Raw genomic sequence first — 19,509 nt, forward strand, 5'->3', positions numbered from 1 at the left:
TATAATCTTTATCATTTCAGGTTTTCCTAACACAGCACTGATTCCCAAGTTGATTTCTGCTAATGAGTCTCTGCTCCAGTAAACTGTGACTCCTTCTGTGCACTTTTCTGTCTTTCCAATTTTGGTCACAGGGGTTTATCCTGCATTCTCAACTCTCTTAGTGCTTCTACAAGAGCTGTTGATTTTTCAGTCACTTCTGTTTTTATTTGTTAGGGTGGAGAAGCAGTTTCCAAGCCCCTTACCTGTGGAACCAGAAAACAGAAATCCCTGTTCTTATGTTTGTATCATTACTTTGAATTCTTTATGGACTATTTTAAACAGTTGAACAATATGTTTATAGTTGTATTTGTTATTCAAAGAAATAATTCCTGGCATAGTAAAATTAGTGTATTTGTGTCCACGAAATTTCCTTTGACTGACTCTATTTTTACTTACAAGTTGTTACCGCAGAGAAACTTCTCATACTTTTTCCTTAAAGTTGAGGATATACTGGGGCGCCTGGGTGGCTCAGTCCGTTAAGCATCCAACTTCAGCTCTGGCCATGATCTCGCGGTCTGATCCAGGAGTTTCAGCCCCATGTAGGGCTCTGTGCTGACAGCTCAGAGCCTGGAGCCTGCTTCGGATTCTGTGTCTCCCTGTCTCTCTGCCCATGCCCCACTCATGTTCTCTCTCTCTGTCTCTCAAAAATGAATAAAAGTTTTAAATTTTTTTTAAATTGAAAATATACAAATAATAGTCTTAATTTTATGACTATGGACATATACATAGTACATAATTATCACATACCCATTTTATTTGCATAACTACTTAAATGTTCTTCAGTTTTTAAATTAATTTTCTCTTCTTTTTGAATTATCTTCCCTTAATCACCTTACATTGTTTAAAATTTTTAAGTACAATACAAATCTTCGATATCCATTTATTCCTCCAGATATTGCCCTATTAGAGCTCTTCCTAGTCTTTCTCCAAACTAGACTTGAAGCTTTCTAGCTCGTGGCACAAATGACCTCCTGGGACTTACTTTAATTACCTTATGGTTTTGCATTGCTTATTAGGGTTCATGTATTCTTCTATCAATTCACTTAGTTTACTGGAAACCATCCTCGAGTAACTTCTTAGGTTAAATTAATTACACCTAAGTACTTAGAAAACATTAACCCCTTTGTCTTCTAAACTCTTGTCTAGTTATTGCAATATCTTACCCACATCTAATTATATTTGCTTTGTAGTCAAACATATTATTTTTAGATGTTTGTTTTTTTCTAATATAATTTATCATTCTATCTTTATCATTATTCCTTTAAAATTTCACAATTTGTTTAATATGGATTTTTAAAAATCCATAATTAAGTAACCCTTATTCCAGGACCTCCCATTAAAATGATGACATACGAACTCGTAGATTAGATTTTTTGTTTTTTTTTTAATGTTTTCCACCCTCATATTTTGTTTTTGCTGGATATTTTCTCATATATTCAATATATACATTGAATCAAAGGCCTTTATATGTACTGCGACATCCTCCCCCTCCCCACCCCAAAATAGATCACAGGGGATGTTGTGTTTCTGTCCTCACATATGTGGATTCAGCAGGATTAGAGGTAGTGATTGCCAAGGCAGTGTAGTCTTTGTCACCATTGCATAGAATTCAAAGTTCTCTCCACTACTTCATTCTTTCCCCATAAGTCTTTAACCTGAGAGCACTCAACCAATAAACTCTGCACACAAATATTCACCTCAGTATTTGATTCAAAGAGAACTCAGCCTATGATACCATCACTAACAAAGACAAATGCAAGTGACATAAGAGGAAAAATTATTTGCAAGCACATCAAAATAGAAGGCTATATTCTTTAATATAGAAAGCACACCCACAAACTAATAACTAAATTTTTTTTAAAAGAGCATACTTGACTGGCTTCTAAAAATAAATCCAAATGCTCTTGAATGAGAAAAGGAGACTAATATTTATTTTATAGGGTACAAAGTGCATTTACCAGCAGTAGCAAAACTGAATCTGAACACTCAATTACAGGCACAAACATAATGACCTCGGAAAACAAAATGTGACACTCTTCCAGAAAAGCCACTTACAGAGTCTCTAAAATTGCAGGTGACATAGGAATCAATTCTGCTTGGAGCAACAGGAGAGGCCTCTTAGGGCCTTAAACATAAATGGCTAATTCATATGCATAATGGGAATTCAGTTGAATGTTCCTTGAACTAATTCATTTAAGGACTTGTCTGGGGGCTTTTTAACCCTTCTGGGTAATTTCCAGAGTTCTCATCCCCAGAGGCCTTTGTTATGCTAAAAGGGCATCCAGGTAGAAGGACTAGAATCAAACTGTCATGATCAACCCTTGTTGTGTCTATCAAATGGGATTTGGGTGACTTCATCCTGTGTTCATCTCTTTTCTGAACTTAAAGAATATAAATGCAGTGGCCAACACCTTGGTAAGTACCTGAAAACCCTCATGATCTTATCAGTCAGTAACCACAAGATGCATCTCTTATCCCTGGTAAGCTATCATGATTTCACTGTTCAGTGCCTGCTTCAATATCAGGATATAGTCAACACCTGAAGCAGTCCCAATGACTTCATTGAAAATCACTCTACCTTTAACTTAAAGAACATGATAAACAACCTTATTTAAAACTTCCATATAAACAGTAAACTTTATTCTAAATCCATCCTTTAAAGACATTCTGTATCTGTTATTTACACTGCATTTTTTATGTTTTTGCGAAGTACAGAATAGGGTTGGGTAGGCCCTTCTGAGATGAAAACAACATACTAGAAATTTTTCTGTGCAGTGTTTTACTTTCTTGTAGACTCTTTAAAAATGTCACACTTCAAAGCAAATAAAATGGCTCTTCCAGAGACATATAGCACTTTCTAAAGATATATATATATATTCATTTAGGAGAAGTAGAGGTTGATAGTGAAGAATAAATAATGTGCTTGTTGAAAATGTTATTACTCCATTTTTTTGATTTATCAGTAAACAAGTTTTTATTACATTAAGAGAACTTATAAACACGAAGTTATTGATAGGATTCGGTATGGAAAAATTAATAACTCAGATCTCAAAATGCTTAAATTGATTAAAAGATTCAAAATTATTACATGATTACTGTGCAAAACCAGTGCTAAGTTATTGACAACCTATGAAGTTTGGGAGAAAGTTTGCTAGATAATATCTAGGAGAAAATTGAAAGAGCAGAGTCCCCTCTACAGCCCAGGAAGAACTGTCTGCAGCGGGGATGGAGACATTGGCAGGAAGGGTGCTGAAGTAAAGAGGGAAGTAGGTGAGTTCAAAGACAAGCTAGGCAGAAGAGGGACCCTGGGCAGCAAAGCAACATTTCTCAAACGTCTCACTTAGCTCAACAAATCTGACGGTAAACATGCTTTGATGCTATCTGTCCTAAAGGGAATGATCCAATAACTCTGTGTGGTTACATAAACCAAACAAGCAAAACCCTTACACAATCCTTGTTAAAATAAAACTTCAGTTTTCATTAAACATTAATCTTACTCCTTCCAGATTAACGTCAGAAGCAAGTTTGGGGAATCTGAAGACACTAGGTCTAATGGATAGCCCTTCATTGGTTGTTGTGTGATTTGACACAACTGGATTAGTGTCTAGGCAGACAGCTATCACAAACCAGTCACTGAAAGTACAGTTTATTCATTACTTTACTATGAATTTGTATGAGAGTTTGCCAAACTCTAAAGTGAACAATATCCAAACACCTGACAGGTTTTTTACTTTATTAAAAAATGCAAATAATGTATTATATAATGCAAAACTTCCTAGGCATTTCTTTCTAATTGTCTGTCTCCTAGACATCTCATTCTTAAGGGGAATAAATGTCACTAAAATGTTTATAGACAACCCAGAAGTGGAAGTAATTTGGGCAGAGGAAAATAAATACAGGAAGTTGGAGGTGGGGTTCAGTCCAGAAAACTCATTCAGAAGGCAGTGAAAGATCAAGAAGCAACAATAGCCTAGAGAAAACTGAAGGTGGATTACAATGCTTGGCATTTGAGATTATAGGAGAGATGAATTCCAGGGGAAAAAATAGTTAAGAAAAAAGGGAACATGAGCTTTTAAGTATTTTCCATCATGACAACAGAATCATTGTGACAAAACGGTTGAAGATCTATGTAAAAATAAGAATGGAAGTACTAAGAAATGGCCTAAATAGTTCAGATCTGAGAGACATTATCAAATTCCTCATGACAAAAATTGATGATGAAGCCTGCAATTAGCTCTAGTGTATCATTGAATAAATTAATACATTAACTCATTATTTTACAAAAAGCATATGATCAAACAATTCTCAAAACTATTTTTCTTGAACATTAATAGGTTATATTTTTTAAATTGTATTGAAGTTTTGGTGGAGAATTTTATTCAATATGGTATAGTGAGCTAAATTTGGTATGTCAATTTCCATTCTACTCTACACACGTAGTAATAATAAATAAAAGATAAAAATTATAAAGAGATATTGCCATGCTCCTTAGATAGACAAATAGATAGAAAATACATGATAATTGATAGATGTTAAATGATAGATGGATGATGATAGATGATAGAGAGAGAGAGAAAGAGAAATGAGATGCCATGTAAAAATACATAATTTTGTGTTGAAGTTGAATCCAGAAACCAATGTGGCTCCTGGTCTAGAGGCATATTGGTGGTTGGCAGCTCAGCATGTGCATGGGACTCAGCACAACAGTGCTCTGTATTTGACAAGGGACCAGTCTAAGTTACCCTACTTGGGACATGAAGCTGTTAATCCACATGGAGAGTAGAAATAGGTGTTGTCACAGCTCAAATCTATTCCCCATAACAAGCCAGGTCTTGAGATAGTTGAGGGTGGGAGATGGGAAGGGCAAAACCGTCCTCAACTCTCATTTGAAACAGTATCCTTTAACCATTATAAAAAGACTTAGTACAGTTGACAAACTTAAGGAAGTGAGGAAGAGTCAACTGCTACATCTAAACATGGGGCATGAACAAAATAAATCATCAAACAAACAAGGAAATTTTCACTCAAGGTGCGCTTACAAGTAAAATTCTGAAACATGTATGAAGACTAACACTGAAAAAGAAACTCTACAATTTCAATAATAGCATTCACTGATGAGAAAAGAAAAACTAAAGCAATTTAAAATGAATTTTGAAGCAGCCATTCTTAAGATCCTCAAAACTTGAAGGTGGCATAATAACAATAAAATGAATGAAAAATTATGGGGGTAGGTAGATATAAATTAAAAATATAAATATGAATTATAAAAGAAAATAGAGTAATTGAAATAAAACTCAATAGTTGGGATACATTTGGGACCAGTAACAAATGAAAACAGAATTAGTAAATAAGAAGTGGTACTAAAGAATTCACCAAAATGCAACAAAAACAAATGAACAGTTTGAAGATATGAAGCAATCTAAATAGGAAGTTAGATTGGGAAGTTTCAACAAGTTCCAACTAGATATATTTTAGTAGGCAATGTTGAAAATTATAATGGCAGAAGATATTCAACGCTGAAAAAATACATGGCTTTTCAGGTTAAGAATACTAAATTACAAGCAAAATAAGTTAATTGCAAATCCCCATCTTGCACTGCAGATAACAGCCTAAAGACTAGAGGAGGTGAAGAAAATCTTAACTAAAAGGAATGAAAGACCATGTGCCAGCAAGACACAGAGACACATGAGGAAGTCAATTGAAGAGGGTTTACTGAAGGATCTCTTTACAGACGTGTATATATGGCCAAAGGTGCAAAAGAAGATGAGGAGACACTCAGGACTCTATGGTAGGAAGAGAGGAGACAAAAAGAGAATGGCCAGCATAGACAGGCTTATAACAGGCTTCTACAACAGAAATCTGCAGTGTTCCTCTATGTGACCAGTAATCATTATGAAAAATAGAAAAGTAATAGAGAATAAATGATCTTATAAATACTCTTATAAATAATTGCATAAGGATTCTAAAAAATTTTTTTTACAAAAGATGTAAGATCTTTGTGGAGAAAATTACCAAATGTTTCTGAAAGACATAAAAGGAAATTAGAAGAAAGGAAAAAAACCCATGTCTACGTTAGAAGACATTGTATAAAAATATATTACTTTATCTCTGAATTTTATGTACATTAATTGAAATTTTAACAGTATGTAAAGTATAATATTTACATTAAAAAGTGAAAGTTTCAAGTTCTCCAGTTGGAATATAATTATCTTAGTTGACCAATCAGCTCTTGTATAGAACTTATTATACCTATTATAACCTCTGTTGTAATGTTCAATTTTGATATAAATTTGTTTTCCTTCTCTCTCAGTTTTTGTTTTTAATGGACATTGATGAATACTTCTCTTCCTAGGTTTCTCCATTTAGGTTTATACCTAAGAATTATGTGCATATCCCTTGGATTCACAATACCTCAATGATTCCAAAATGGTAGAGTCAGGCATCTGAGCCAGTCTATTTGCAGCACTTCAGGAAGTCTCTCCCAAGCTTCTCATCTTGTTTCCCTCATTTACCTGTCATGTTCACCGTCAACAGCTCTGAAACTGAAATTTCTACCTTCTTCCTGATTGGGATCCCAGGGATGGAGCATGCCCACATTTGGGTCTCCATACCTATTTGCCTCATGTACCTCATTGCCATCCTGGGGAACTGTACCATTCTGTTTTTCATAAAAACAGAACCATCTCTGCACGAACCCATGTACTATTTTCTCTCCATGTTGGCTCTCTCTGACCTAGGACTGTCCCTCTCATCTCTCCCTACCATGCTAAGGATATTCTTGTTCAATGCTCCAGGAATTTCCCCTGATGCCTGCTTTGCCCAAGAATTTTTTATTCATGGATTCTCAGCTATGGAGTCATCAGTTCTTCTCATCATGTCCTTTGATCGATTTATTGCCATCTGCAACCCTCTGAGATACACTTCCATCCTGACTAGTGCCAGAGTCACCAAAATTGGACTTGCTTTTTCTTTCAAAAATGTTCTGTTGATCCTCCCTTTCCCTTTGACCCTAAAACATCTAAGATACTGTAAGAAGACCCTCCTTTCCCATTCCTACTGCCTCCATCAGGATGTCATGAAGCTGGCCTGCTCTGACAACAAGGTCAATGTCATCTATGGCTTATTTGTGGCTGTCACAGGCACCCTAGACTTAGGATTTATTTTCATGTCCTATATGATGATACTGAAAGCAGTATTGAGCATAGCATCACAGAAACAAAGGCTCAAGGTCCTCAACACCTGCGTGTCCCACATCTGTGCTGTGCTCATCTTCTATGTTCCCATTTTCTCTCTAACTGTTATCTACCGGTTTGCCAAACACAGCTCCCCAATAGTTAGGATCTTCATGGCTGATGTTTTCCTGTTGGTACCTCCACTGATGAATCCCATTGTATACTGTGTGAAGAGCCAACAGATAAGAAATATGGTTTTAGGGAAGCTGTGTCAGAAACACAGCTGACAGCCATGCTTAACCACAATGAAATCTCAATCAGTGAATGACACAAAACAAACAGAATGAATCAACAAGGAATCATGCCATATATTAATTGCATTACAATATCATCTTTCCAACATGTTTATTAAGATTGAAGAATAAGCCTTGCAATGTTTTTGGATTAAGATTTAAGAGTAGGGCTCAATATAAATATAAAATTGTATTCTAAGTGTCCACTTTCACCTAGCTTGCTTTAACCAGCCTCATGAACACAATATATGCTTGTCAATTTCATCATACTTAAAGTAATATCCTATATATTCATTTGAGAATTAACAGTATACATTTATACAACAATTGGATAGCAATCAGAAGTGACAGAGGATTGCCTCTTCATTTAAAATAGTGCTCTCCAGGGGTGCTGGGAGGCTCAGTTGTTTACATGTCCAACTCTTGATCTCAGCTCAGGTCATGATCTTATGGGGTCATGAGTTCAAATCTCACACTGAGCTATGCACTGTCAGTATAGAGCCTGCTTGGGATTCTCTCTCTCTCTCTCTCTCTCTCTCTCTCTCTCTCTCCCTCTCTCCCCTTTCCCTGGTATCCCCCCCCACCAAGAATAAATCGATAATCTTAAAAAAATAAATAAAATAGTGCTCTCCAATTCATAGTTTTGACTTTTATTAAATATGCCTATGCTCTCAGGAACTAAAATTGAAATGGACAATGATATGAGCACACATAGAACCAATAAAAAAGACAATAAACACATGCAGTGTTACAAAAATATAAGAAGAATTTAATTCATTCACCCATTTCATTTATTTCAGTATTTGCTTCCTGAGCATTAAAAATATCACTGTCTATGTTATACATCATAGAAAGTTTCCTGTCTTCCCGGTTTCTGTGGGAGTTCTAAATGTCATAACTCTTTATAATGTATATGATTTGCCTCTCTCTCAGGCAAAGATATAAACCCTGACTAAGACCAATTTTCAGGGGTGCATGAGTGGCTCAGTCAGTTAAGCATGTGACTCTTGATTTCGGCTCTGACTCTTGATTTTGGCTCAGCTCATGATCCCAACAGTCATGAGATGGAGCCCTGATTGGGGTCCACACTGGACATGGAGCCTGCTTAGGATTCTCTCCCTCTCTCTCTCTGTCCCCCGCTCATGCCTATGCTCTCTCTCTCTCATAAATAAATAAATAAATAAATAAAGCAAGCAAGCCAAGGTGCCTGAGTGGCTCAGTTGGGTAAGCGTTGAACTCTTGATTTTGGCTCAGGTGATGATCTCACAGTCATGAGATTGAGCCCCTGCATCAGGTTCTGCTCTGGGCATAGAGCCTGCTTGAGATTCTTCCTCCTCCCTCTGCTCCTCTCTCCTTCTCATGCTCTCTCTCTAAAACTAAATAAATAAATAAATAAATAAAATTTAAAAGGACTAATTTTCAAAAAAGGTAAAAATAATAGCTCTCACAATGGCATAAAATGAACATCCATTAGAGATCTAATTTAACTTATTTTTAATGAAAGAACCAGGCAAATAATACAAACTGTTCAAAGGAGATCCCATATAAAAGATATATTTATAGATAGGAATGTTGACATTATTTGGCAAATGACTACAAATAGTCTCTTTCACTTTGTGAGACATGCTTATTGACCCTCCACCAGTCAGAATTTATTTGCTGGTCTACCTACCTGAATTACTTTGTTGCTGTTAGTATCTACAACTTACAGAGACTTACAGAGTTGGAAAATAGCTCAAAAGTATTGAAAATACCAAGTCCCTGCATATCAAAATCAGATAACCCATAAGAACATGCTATAAAAATGTAGCTTCCCACGGAAGCACATGTTTTCCTGTACAGTCTCCCCCATTTTAAATAAAATATAATTTCAGGGGTGCCTGGGTGGCTCAGTCAGTTAAATCTCTGACTTAGGCTCAGGTCATGATCTCACAGTTTGTGAGTTCAAGGCCTGCATTGGGCTCTGTGCTGACAGCTCAGAGCCTGGAGCCTGCTTCTGATACTGTGTGTTCCCTCTCTGTCTGCCCTTCCCTTGCTCACACTCTGTCCTTCTCTCTGTCTCTCAAAAATGAATAAACATTAAAAAATTAAATTAAATTAAATATAATTTCAAAGAAAGATTATTCTTGATTGGGCTTTCATTAGATTTTATCTCATTACTTACACAGATGCAGAAAGAATGATGATATACCAGATGGGCCTTCTTAAGTTTGCAGTGCTAGAGATTTCCATACAGAATCAGATTAGATGTTTAAAAGCTGCTATCATATGCTATATCCAGAATAGGGAGCTATAACCAAGAAGTTGTCTTCACCAAATTACTCCTTCAGGTATGTATACATTTGGGCAGTATTTTCTTTACTCATATCCCCAAAATGTCCCAGTATCCTGTTCTGTCATGGAAGTGATCTCCCTTACCAGTTTTACTGGCTATGCCTATAAACCAAGTAACAGGGTGATTTATTTGAGAGGGCTTTGTCAGCACAGATTTTATACAAACTTCGTTCACTAAAAGTCACTAGTCATACTTGATTAAATGAGCAACATTTTCAAATATGACATTCTAGGAAAGGACTTGGTTGCATAACCAATCCTCCAAATCATACCTTGGTGAAAAGAGGACAGGATCTTATTGCACCTATGCAAATACATGTAGTATGAAAAGCAAAGACACTCAGTAAGAGTTCCTGAACACTGAGGATTTAATGAGAATCTGTTATAACTTCGAAATGTTTCATTGCATTTTACAAAAGCAGAGTCTACTAGATTATGATTGGTTGGAAATAGCTTAAGAGAAAGAGAAAAATCCTCCTTATATATTCAGAAAATAGAACAAGATGATAACATCAACAATATTCCAAACAACATATTAGGATGCTACCCATCAGTTCAGCCAGTCTTATGCAATGAACTCTTCTGTTGGATCTTGGGTTAGCAGTCTCATGAAATATCGTCTATTGAATGAAAAGAGTTCTGGAAATTATAACTCAACCCGCTGAAAGTTTTAGACCTAAGAGTCTGTCCTTTGAAGTTTGAAGTATTGGGTGCAGGCCTTTTCCACAAGCTCTGACTGGGTCCTTTTATATTGAAGATAAAACTCTGGACTGTTGCTAACTGTAGAGCTTTCATGAATGCATCAGAGTCAAACAAAAACTATTGTTTTAAGATATTGATTTTAGGGGCGCCTGGGTGGCTCAGTCGGTTAAGCGTCCGACTTCGGCTCAGGTCACGATCTCATGGCTCGTGAGTTCGAGCCCCGCGTTGGGCTCTGTGCTGACAGCTCAGAGCCTGGAGCCTGTTTCGGATTCTGTGTCTCCCTCTCTCTCTCTCTGACCCTCCCCCGTTCATGCTCTGTCTCTCTCTGTCTCAAAAGTAAATAGACGTTAAAAAAAATTTTTTAAAAATTTAAAAAGTTAAAAAAAGATATTGATTTTAAGCTAATGGAAGAGTGTTACGTTTATCTTAAAATGCTCATTGTTAATTTTACTTACACCATTCAAATATAAAAAGTCTAATGAGAGCTCATAGTACATATAATGCAACTGACAATTTCACTTTTACAGTGAAAACAATACTCATATATAACATAATAATCATAGGAACTAATACACATACTATATGAAGAAAATGCAAAGACTATACCATGAATATCAAGTAAAGAGATTCAGTGACTCTAGAGTAGGCCTAGAAATCTCTATGTTTATAAAATTCCACAGTGAAGTCTGAATGCAGTTGCAAACTACCATATTTGAAAATACTAGATGCAAATTTAATGTTCAAAATCTTGTCAGTTTGTAGAAGGAAACACACATAAGTTTAAGGGGTAAAGTGTAGTGAAGGAGGCAGACACATACAGGCATAGTTATCAGACACTGTGAAACTGTTCTAAGAGTATTCACATGATGCTCTTGATCTTTGAAGCCAGGAGCATATTCTGCCAGAGGGGGCAGAGGAGGCTTAAGGGGTGTTTTGCTAAAAGGATTAGTTCATCTCATTCACAGGGGGTTGGATGACTCTCCTGGGTTCTTGAGGTTTCACCTCCAGGGAGTTTTCTTTTTCTCTGGGTACATCCTGCTGAGCTGGAATCCCCAACGCTTTCTGGGCAAATAGGAAAGCAGCAGGGAGGCAGGACTAGACTCTGCAGGTCAGGATGGACTGTTGTGCCTACATAGCAGTGAAATTCTGGTGACTGCATGCCACCTCCATTTCCTCTTTACTCTGCCATGTGGGTACAACCACTTACCAACTTACTGGTAAGTTTCCAAATGTTCATAGCTGCCACTTGCCTTTGTACCAGCTCAAGCAAAAATTTCACACGGTATCTGGCTGGCTGTGGTTTCCAAGTGATTAGGATGGACGCCATTACCCTAACCCTCTAAAAAGTCCAACAATTCTGTAAATGCATGGTAGAAGTCCAGAGTCCTGCTAAATGATAGCAACCAGTCAAGTCTAGGCCAGAATCACTAACCTGGCACAGAGAGAAATTCAGAGACAGGTACTGGAACCTGGCTGGCTGTGGGGTGACATGTTTGCTGAATGGTAGAGTTATTGCCTCACAGGTTAGTATAGGTGTTTCTGGGTGCAGACATGCAAAACTACTGAGTTTGCAGGGGCATCAGTGAGAAGGCTATAGGGACCACTAAGAGTTACTTGCTCTATTGTCTGTCCTAACTCAGCATGCTTCTTTATAGGTTTAAATATCTCTTTACATTTTCTCTCTATATATGAACAGAAAGGAACTGTACAATTCTAACAAAAAACTATGAGTTCACAGATTTTTAAGCAATGGTGTGAAGGTGGGTTTTGTATAAAATTCATTTTATGATTTAATTTATACATATAATTACATGTATAAATTTAATTTATACATACCTCTGCATTGAGGGTATAACTTTTCATTCATTTAGTGCACATCAAAACGGTATCTGCTTATATGAGATTCTATGAAGCCAGAGGGAAGACAAAGAGCAGCAGTGACCTCACAGACAGCACAACCCCAGATGACAAAAACTTACCAACTAAGTTTCCTTCGAAGACATTTATTGTTGTAGCTCTTTTTTGATTGAGCTCTATAATGTGTTTTGAGATAACTTTTGCATAAAATGTGACATACAGGTCTACCTTCATCCTTTTAGATATGGATGTTAACCCTTGCTAGCCCCATTTTTTGAAAGAAAACTGTTTTTAAAAATATTCATTTATAACTATAAATGCAATTGTACTAAGTGACATCCTTCTTTGATCCTATATTTCTCCAAACAGGTTTCAAACTTAAAGGCATGACAATCCTTAAAAAGATGGCTATAGAAGCTGTGAAATTTACTGCTTCCTTCTTGTATAATGAGATTAGGAAAAGCATTTAAAATATTTGAAATATCTATCTGCTAGCAATTACTGCATATTAATCTATATTCATGTTTCTTTTCATATCCTATCTATATGAGTCCTGCTATTACTCCTACAAGTATATTATAAAATATGTTGTTTTAGTCCAAGAATTCTTATACAAAGAAAAAAAAAGTGCAATCCTAAGATTTCACACCAACATTTTAAAGCATACGCTAACCTATTTAGGCCATTTCAGGAAGTTTCTTCTGAGATTCATATTATGAGCCCTTCACATTCCTGCAATGTCAGTCTTGAACACCTCTGAAATGGAAATCTCTACCTTCTTCCTCATTGGGATCCCAGGCATGGAGCATGCTCACATTTGGGTCTTGATCCCTATTTGCCTCATGTACCTCCTTGCCATCCTGGGGAACTGCACTATCCTCTTTTTCATAAAAACAGAGACCTCTCTGCATGCTCCAATGTATTATTTTCTCTCCATGCTGGCCTTTTCTGACCTGGGACTTTCCATCTCCTCCCTTCCAACCATGCTGAGAATCTTCTTGTTCAATGCCACTGGAATTTCCCCCAATGGCTGCTTTGCCCAAGAGTTTTTCATTCATGGATTCTCAGCTATAGAGTCATCAGTTCTTCTCATCATGTCCATAGATCACTTCATAGCCATCTACAGCTCTCTGAGATACACCTCCATCCTGACCAGTGCCAGAGTCTTTAAAATCGGCCTCATATTTGCTGCATTATGTATCATGTTTGCCCTCCCTTTCCCCTTTATTCTGAAGAGGCTGAAATTCTGTAGGAAAAGCCTTCTATCCCACTCCTACTGCTTCCACCTGGATGTCATGAAGCTGGCCTGTTCTGACAACAGGGTCAACGTTATCTACGGACTCTTTGTGGCTCTTACATCCTTATTGTACTTGGGGTGCATTTCTGTGTCTTACATGTTGATCTTGAAACTTATTCTAGGCATTGCCTCACACAAGGGCCACCTCAAGGTCCTCAACACCTGCATCTCCCACATCTGTGCTGTGTTCATCTTCTATGTGCCTATCGTCACCTTGGCTGCCCTTCATCGCTTTGCCAAAAAATGTTTCCCCAGTCATTAGGGCCATTATAGCTGATATTTTCCTTCTGGTACCCTCTAATGAATCCCACTGTGTACTCAGTGATGAGTCAGCAGATTAGAAATCGGATCCTGGCAAAACTATGTGATAACAAGGTTGATGAGCATTGTCAGCCACAATGAAAACTCAACTCAGCAATTTCTGAACGATTGTAGGAACCTGAAGATAGTAATGACAGAATAGAGACTGAACGCAAAGCTACACTGCCTATACTAAGTAGGCCCTCAAATGTCAAGTTATTGATTGAATTAAGCAGCAACAAAATCTAGATAAGATGTCTTAGGCGTTAGGCGTGGGGTTATAGTCTTCTTATATCTAATTGTCCCACCTCTTTTCTGATTGTTATTTCTCTATGCAACCACCTATCTATCAACCTTAATAGCAGTGCAGTCCTAATTAGGACTTAAAAGATTTTTAAAATATGATTCTAAACAAAAATAGAAAAAAAATAAAATAACATGTCTGTGGCTTTAATTATCACAGGCATAATCAGCAGTGACTAAAATGTGCTGGAAGATTAAGCTCACACACTTACCCACAAAAGAATCAGCAAGTTCTGAATATCTAGTGTGTATGCATTTGTGTGTGTGTGTGTGTGTGTGTGATCAGCAATTCATATAATCTATTAAAAATTCTCTGCCCTATAGGACTGTGAGATGTGTTTGGAGAGGTAAGGCTCACATACATAAAATAATTTAAATTAAATTCAAAACATAGATAAGCAGATATTTCACTTATTTATATTTTCAATAGTTTGCAATAGACTCCACAAATGACCTCCTTTAAGTGTATATTGGTTAACTATGCTTTACCTAAGTCTGCACAACATTCTTTGTTTACTACTGTTATGATACTAAACAATAGTACTTTTAAATTTTAAATTTAAATCTAAATTTTTAAACAGTATTTTAAATTTATTTTAAATTGTCTATATTTTTAACCAATGTATGAGTGACTTAAGAAGCAGAGTTTCATGAGGTGTCTGGGTGGTGCAGTTGGTTGGGCATCTGACTTCAGTTCAGGTCATGATCTCATGGTTCCTGAGTTCAAGCCCCGTGTCTCATGAGTTCCAGCCCCGTGTCAGGCTCTGTGCTGACAGCTCAGAGCCTGGAGCCTGCTTCAGATTCTGTGTCTCCCTCTCTCTGTACCCCTCCCCCACTCACATTCTGTCTCTCTCTCTCAAAAATAAAGATTAAAAACAATTTTTTAAATAAATTAAAAAAAAAGAAGCAGAGTTTCACTTCTGTCTTTGTCAATACCCAGCAAAGGACCTGGAATATCCTAGTTGTTTGTGTGTTTATTAAACATTTTATGTTAAGAGCAAATTTTCCATTTGACAAAGCCCTGCTATGGGATCTAGATGATTTTTCTGTACCTGTAGAAGAGGGAGTGGATTTATAGCCTTAGAAATCACTTTAATAAGAGCTGTATGATAAATCACTAAAATACAAGTATAAATATTTTTATGTCTATCAGCGTTCTTATTTGGAAGTGTGCTTTCACCATTTCCCTTGATTAAGAGAATAAAATAGTTCTAAGTGTTTATGAAGGATGTGCATGCTTGCTCTAGAGGTTCTAGGAAAAGCAGGCTCCTCTCAGATAGCTTAGGAACACTGGTAGCCTTAAGGGGACTAAATCTACACATCCTTTAATGAAAAAGATACAGTTGAATTACTGTTCTGTTAATATACAGAAGAACAACAAATAAGTACATGCAAATACATGTAAATATTTACATACAGAGATACCTGTACATGTGGTTGTAAAGCCTAAACAGGTGGATTTGGCCATCCTTAGATGATTAGGTCAAATGTGAATATGTGCCTTTCATAACTGTATCACTGTGAAAAACCATCAAAACTGCTGTACTTTTCCATTTTTACTGTATTTCATTTGCAATCTACTTTTCATAAACTTTGTAATACTTAAAAAACATGGTTCTAATCAATTTTGCAAATATGAATAAAATGTATGATAGTAAATCCAAAGAATCAAATTAAACTATGTCTGGGGAACCCTGTTAATGTGGAACTCACTTATTCTACAAATTAACTAACTGGGACAGAAAGGAAAATAAAAGCTATGTAAATAGTACTTAGACATCATTTTTAAAATGGAGTAATCTGGGTATCATAATCCCAGATTTCAAAATATACTACAAAGTGGTAGTTATCAAAACAGTATGGTACTAGCACAAAAATAGACCCATAGATCAAAGTAACAAAACAAAGAGCCCAGAAATACAACCATACTTATGGGGTCAATTAATACCATAATGAAAGCAAAAATGTACAATGAAAAAAGATAATCTCTTTAACAAATGGGTATTGGGAAAACTGGACAGCGATATGCAAAAGAATGTAACTGGCTGCTTTCTTACACCATACACAAAAATAAACTCAAAATGGATTAAGGGTCTAAATGTGAGACATGAAACCAAAAAAACTCCTAGAAGAAAACATAGGCAGTAATTTCTTTGACATCATCTATAGAAACATTTTTCTACATATGTATCCTCATGGCAAAGGAAACAAAAGCAAAATTAAACCGTTAGACCCTAATCCAAAATAAAAAGCTTTTGCACAGTAAAGAAAACTATCAATAAAAAAAAGGAAATGTACTGAATGGGAGAAGATATTTGCAAATGATATGTATTATAAGGGTTTAATAGACAAAACAGATAAAGAACTTATAGAACCCAACACATAAAAACAAATAATCTGATTAAAAATGACCAGAGGAGGGGCGCCTGGGTGGCTCAGTGGGTTAAGGGCCCGACTTCAGCTCAGGTCACAATCTCGCGGTCCGTGAGTTAGAGCCCCGCGTCGGTCTCTGGGCTGATGGCTCAGAGCCTGGAGGCTGCTTCCGATTCTGTGTCTCCCTCTCTCTCTGCCCCTCCCCCGTTCATGCTCTGTCTCTCTCTGTCTCAAAAATAAATAAACGTTAAAAAAAAAAAATGACCAGAGGACCTGAAGAGACATTTTCCAAAAAAGGCATACAAATGGCCAACAGATATGTGAAAAGATGCTCAACATTACTAATCATCTGGGAAAGGCAAATCACAATTACCACGAGCCTTTACCTTATATCCACCAGAACAGCTAAAATCAAAAAGGCAAGTAATAACAAATGTTAGCAAGGATGCGGAGAAAAAAGAACCCCTGTGCACTGTTGGTGGGGATGTAAATTGGTTACAGCCACTGTGGAAAAAAAAGTATGAAGGTTCCTAAAAAAATTAAAAATAGAATTACCATATATAATCCAGTAATTTCGCTGCTGCATATTTACCCGAAATAAACAAAAACACTAATTTGAAAAGAGATATGCACCCCTATATTTATTGCAACATTATTTGTAATAGCAAAGATAGGGAAGCAATCCAACTGTCCATTAATAGGTCAATGATAAAGAAAAAATATATATATGTATGTATGTATACAAAAGAATATTACTCAGCTATAAAAAGAATGAGATCTTGTTATTTGTAGCAAGGTATAATGCTAAGTGAAATAAAAAGTCAGTCAGATAAAGACAAACACTCATATATGGAATTTAAGAAACAAAACAAACGACCAAACATTAAAAAGGAGATAAAAACAAACCCAGATTCTTAAATACACAGAACAAACTGGTCACTACCAGAGGAAACAGGAATAAGTGAAATAGGTAAAGGGGATTAAAAGTACACTTATCTTGATGAGCACTTTCTTTAGAATTTAATTTTTAAGGGGCACCTGGGTGGGTCAGTCAGTTGAGCACCTGGCTTTTGATTTTGGCCCATGTCATAATCCCAGGGTTGTGGATGGAGCCCCCTGTGTCCGGGTCTGTGCTGAGTGTAGAGCCTGCTTAAGATTCTCACTCTCTCTCTCTCTCTCTCTCTCACCCTAAAATAATGTTTTTAAAGTGTTGAAAAAATAATTTAATTTTTAAAATGGAGTAATATCAAATATATATAAGATCTCATCAGATCTATAGGATCTCACTAAAAGTTCCCTGCTGAATTTAAACCTAATTCTAATATAAACGAATATATTAATCCACACTCAACTCTGAAAATCAAAAAGCTTGCTTTAGTGAGGTACACACTCCAATACAAGTGACAACAAACCAGATAATATTATCTCAAAAACAAAACATTTAGATATTAAAATGGCTCATGGATATGGAGTAAAAGTTATAGGAACCTGCAAGGGGGGTGGCTACAGCATACTTCAGTGCAGGAAAGAGGTCATTAGCACCACTAACTGTCTTCACCTCTCTTTTCTACTTTGTCAGTATTCTGAATGAAGCTAACCCACATGGTATGGTAAGTGGTCACAAGCTGGATAAACAAGCAGTGGGGACACTTCTTACATCTTATCTAATAGAGGAGAGAGAACTCATATTATCATCTCCACTTAGAGATCTAGGGAAGGGGTTGAATACTGCTTTCTTAATATCCTAAAGAGAATGGACACTATATCCACGGAGACAAGTTTAATGCCAATGGCAAAATTAGTCATGTACAAAATTAGTCCTATGCCACTACCTCAAACATTGTGATTGCAAATATAAAGTAAGGATTTCTCTTTCTAGAAAAGTTGCTGAAATGGACTGGAATAAACCAAACAAAAACAAATAAATGAAAATGATAGCAAACAAACCCAGTAGATGTCTACTAGAACTGCCAAAGTTGGCAGAATGATATCAGTGAGAGATAATATGTCAAAACCATTACTTAAGGAAAACGATTATTAAAATATACATGAGAAATGAGCTCATATGATGGCCTATAGGGATTGTAGGGGTAGTTCCCAGAAAATACAAACATCATTACACGAGTAATTACAAACCAATGTATTTAGTAATAATCGTGAATCTTAATGAAAAAATAGTCATCTCTGGAATCTTATGCTTAAGAATAGAGACAGGCATCCAGGTGCATGTTATCTTTTTTAATTTTTTTTTAATGTTTATTTATCCTTGAGAGAGAGAGAGAGAGAGAGAGAGAGACAGAACGTGAGTGGGGGAGGGGCAGAGAGAGAGGAAGACACAGAATCCGGAGCAGGCGCCAGGCTCTGAGCTTGTCAGCACAGAGCCCGATGTGGGGCTCGAATCCATGAGCTGTGAGATCTTGACCTAAGCCAAAGCCGGAGGCTCAACCCACTGAGTCACCCAGGTGCCCCTAGCTGTATGTTATCTTCACTGACAGCACCTATCCAAGAGTCATGAAACCCTCTTCCTGAATATAACTGAAGTTATATCTTTGTTTTTAACTGTTCTTTCCTAATAAATGAACTTTACCTATATGTTTCCATTGAGGGATTGCTTAAGCTGTCCCATCTGTTTGACATGCATATTTTTATTAACATTTGGTGCATAGAGCCAAGAAACGTCAATTAATCTGTAATGTCTTTTTATTATTAAAAAATGCTTCAAACTTATATGATCAAATGTTAATAATTATGATATATATGCATAATTAATCCTATTGCCTATTAATATTCTATCTTTGAATAATTATGTGCGGATAAAACTTTCAAAATAAGATTATAT

The 19,509-nt window shown here is 36.4% G+C and overlaps 2 protein-coding genes across 2 annotated transcripts; both read left to right on the plus strand.

Moving 5' to 3' along the window:
- Nucleotides 1-6,556: 6,556 nt before the first annotated feature.
- Nucleotides 6,557-7,498, plus strand: LOC125916915 (olfactory receptor 51A4-like). The gene has a single exon (XM_049623164.1). It carries the CDS (start codon nucleotides 6,557-6,559, stop codon nucleotides 7,496-7,498), a length of 942 nt encoding a protein of 313 aa, XP_049479121.1.
- A 5,636-nt stretch (nucleotides 7,499-13,134) lies between these two features.
- LOC125916923 (olfactory receptor 51A7-like) lies at nucleotides 13,135-13,956 on the plus strand. The gene has a single exon (XM_049623176.1). It carries the CDS (start codon nucleotides 13,135-13,137, stop codon nucleotides 13,954-13,956), a length of 822 nt encoding a protein of 273 aa, XP_049479133.1.
- Nucleotides 13,957-19,509: the final 5,553 nt, after the last annotated feature.

The sequence above is a fragment of the Panthera uncia genome, chromosome D1, assembly GCF_023721935.1.
Source record: "Panthera uncia isolate 11264 chromosome D1, Puncia_PCG_1.0, whole genome shotgun sequence".
Taxonomy (NCBI): Eukaryota; Metazoa; Chordata; class Mammalia; order Carnivora; family Felidae; genus Panthera; species Panthera uncia.

Bases quoted from the DNA above. Each gene is read 5' to 3' on its own strand.
- LOC125916915 (XM_049623164.1), top strand. From the start codon at position 6,557: ATGTTCACCGTCAACAGCTCTGAAACTGAAATTTCTACCTTCTTCCTG.
- LOC125916923 (XM_049623176.1), top strand. From the start codon at position 13,135: ATGTCAGTCTTGAACACCTCTGAAATGGAAATCTCTACCTTCTTCCTC.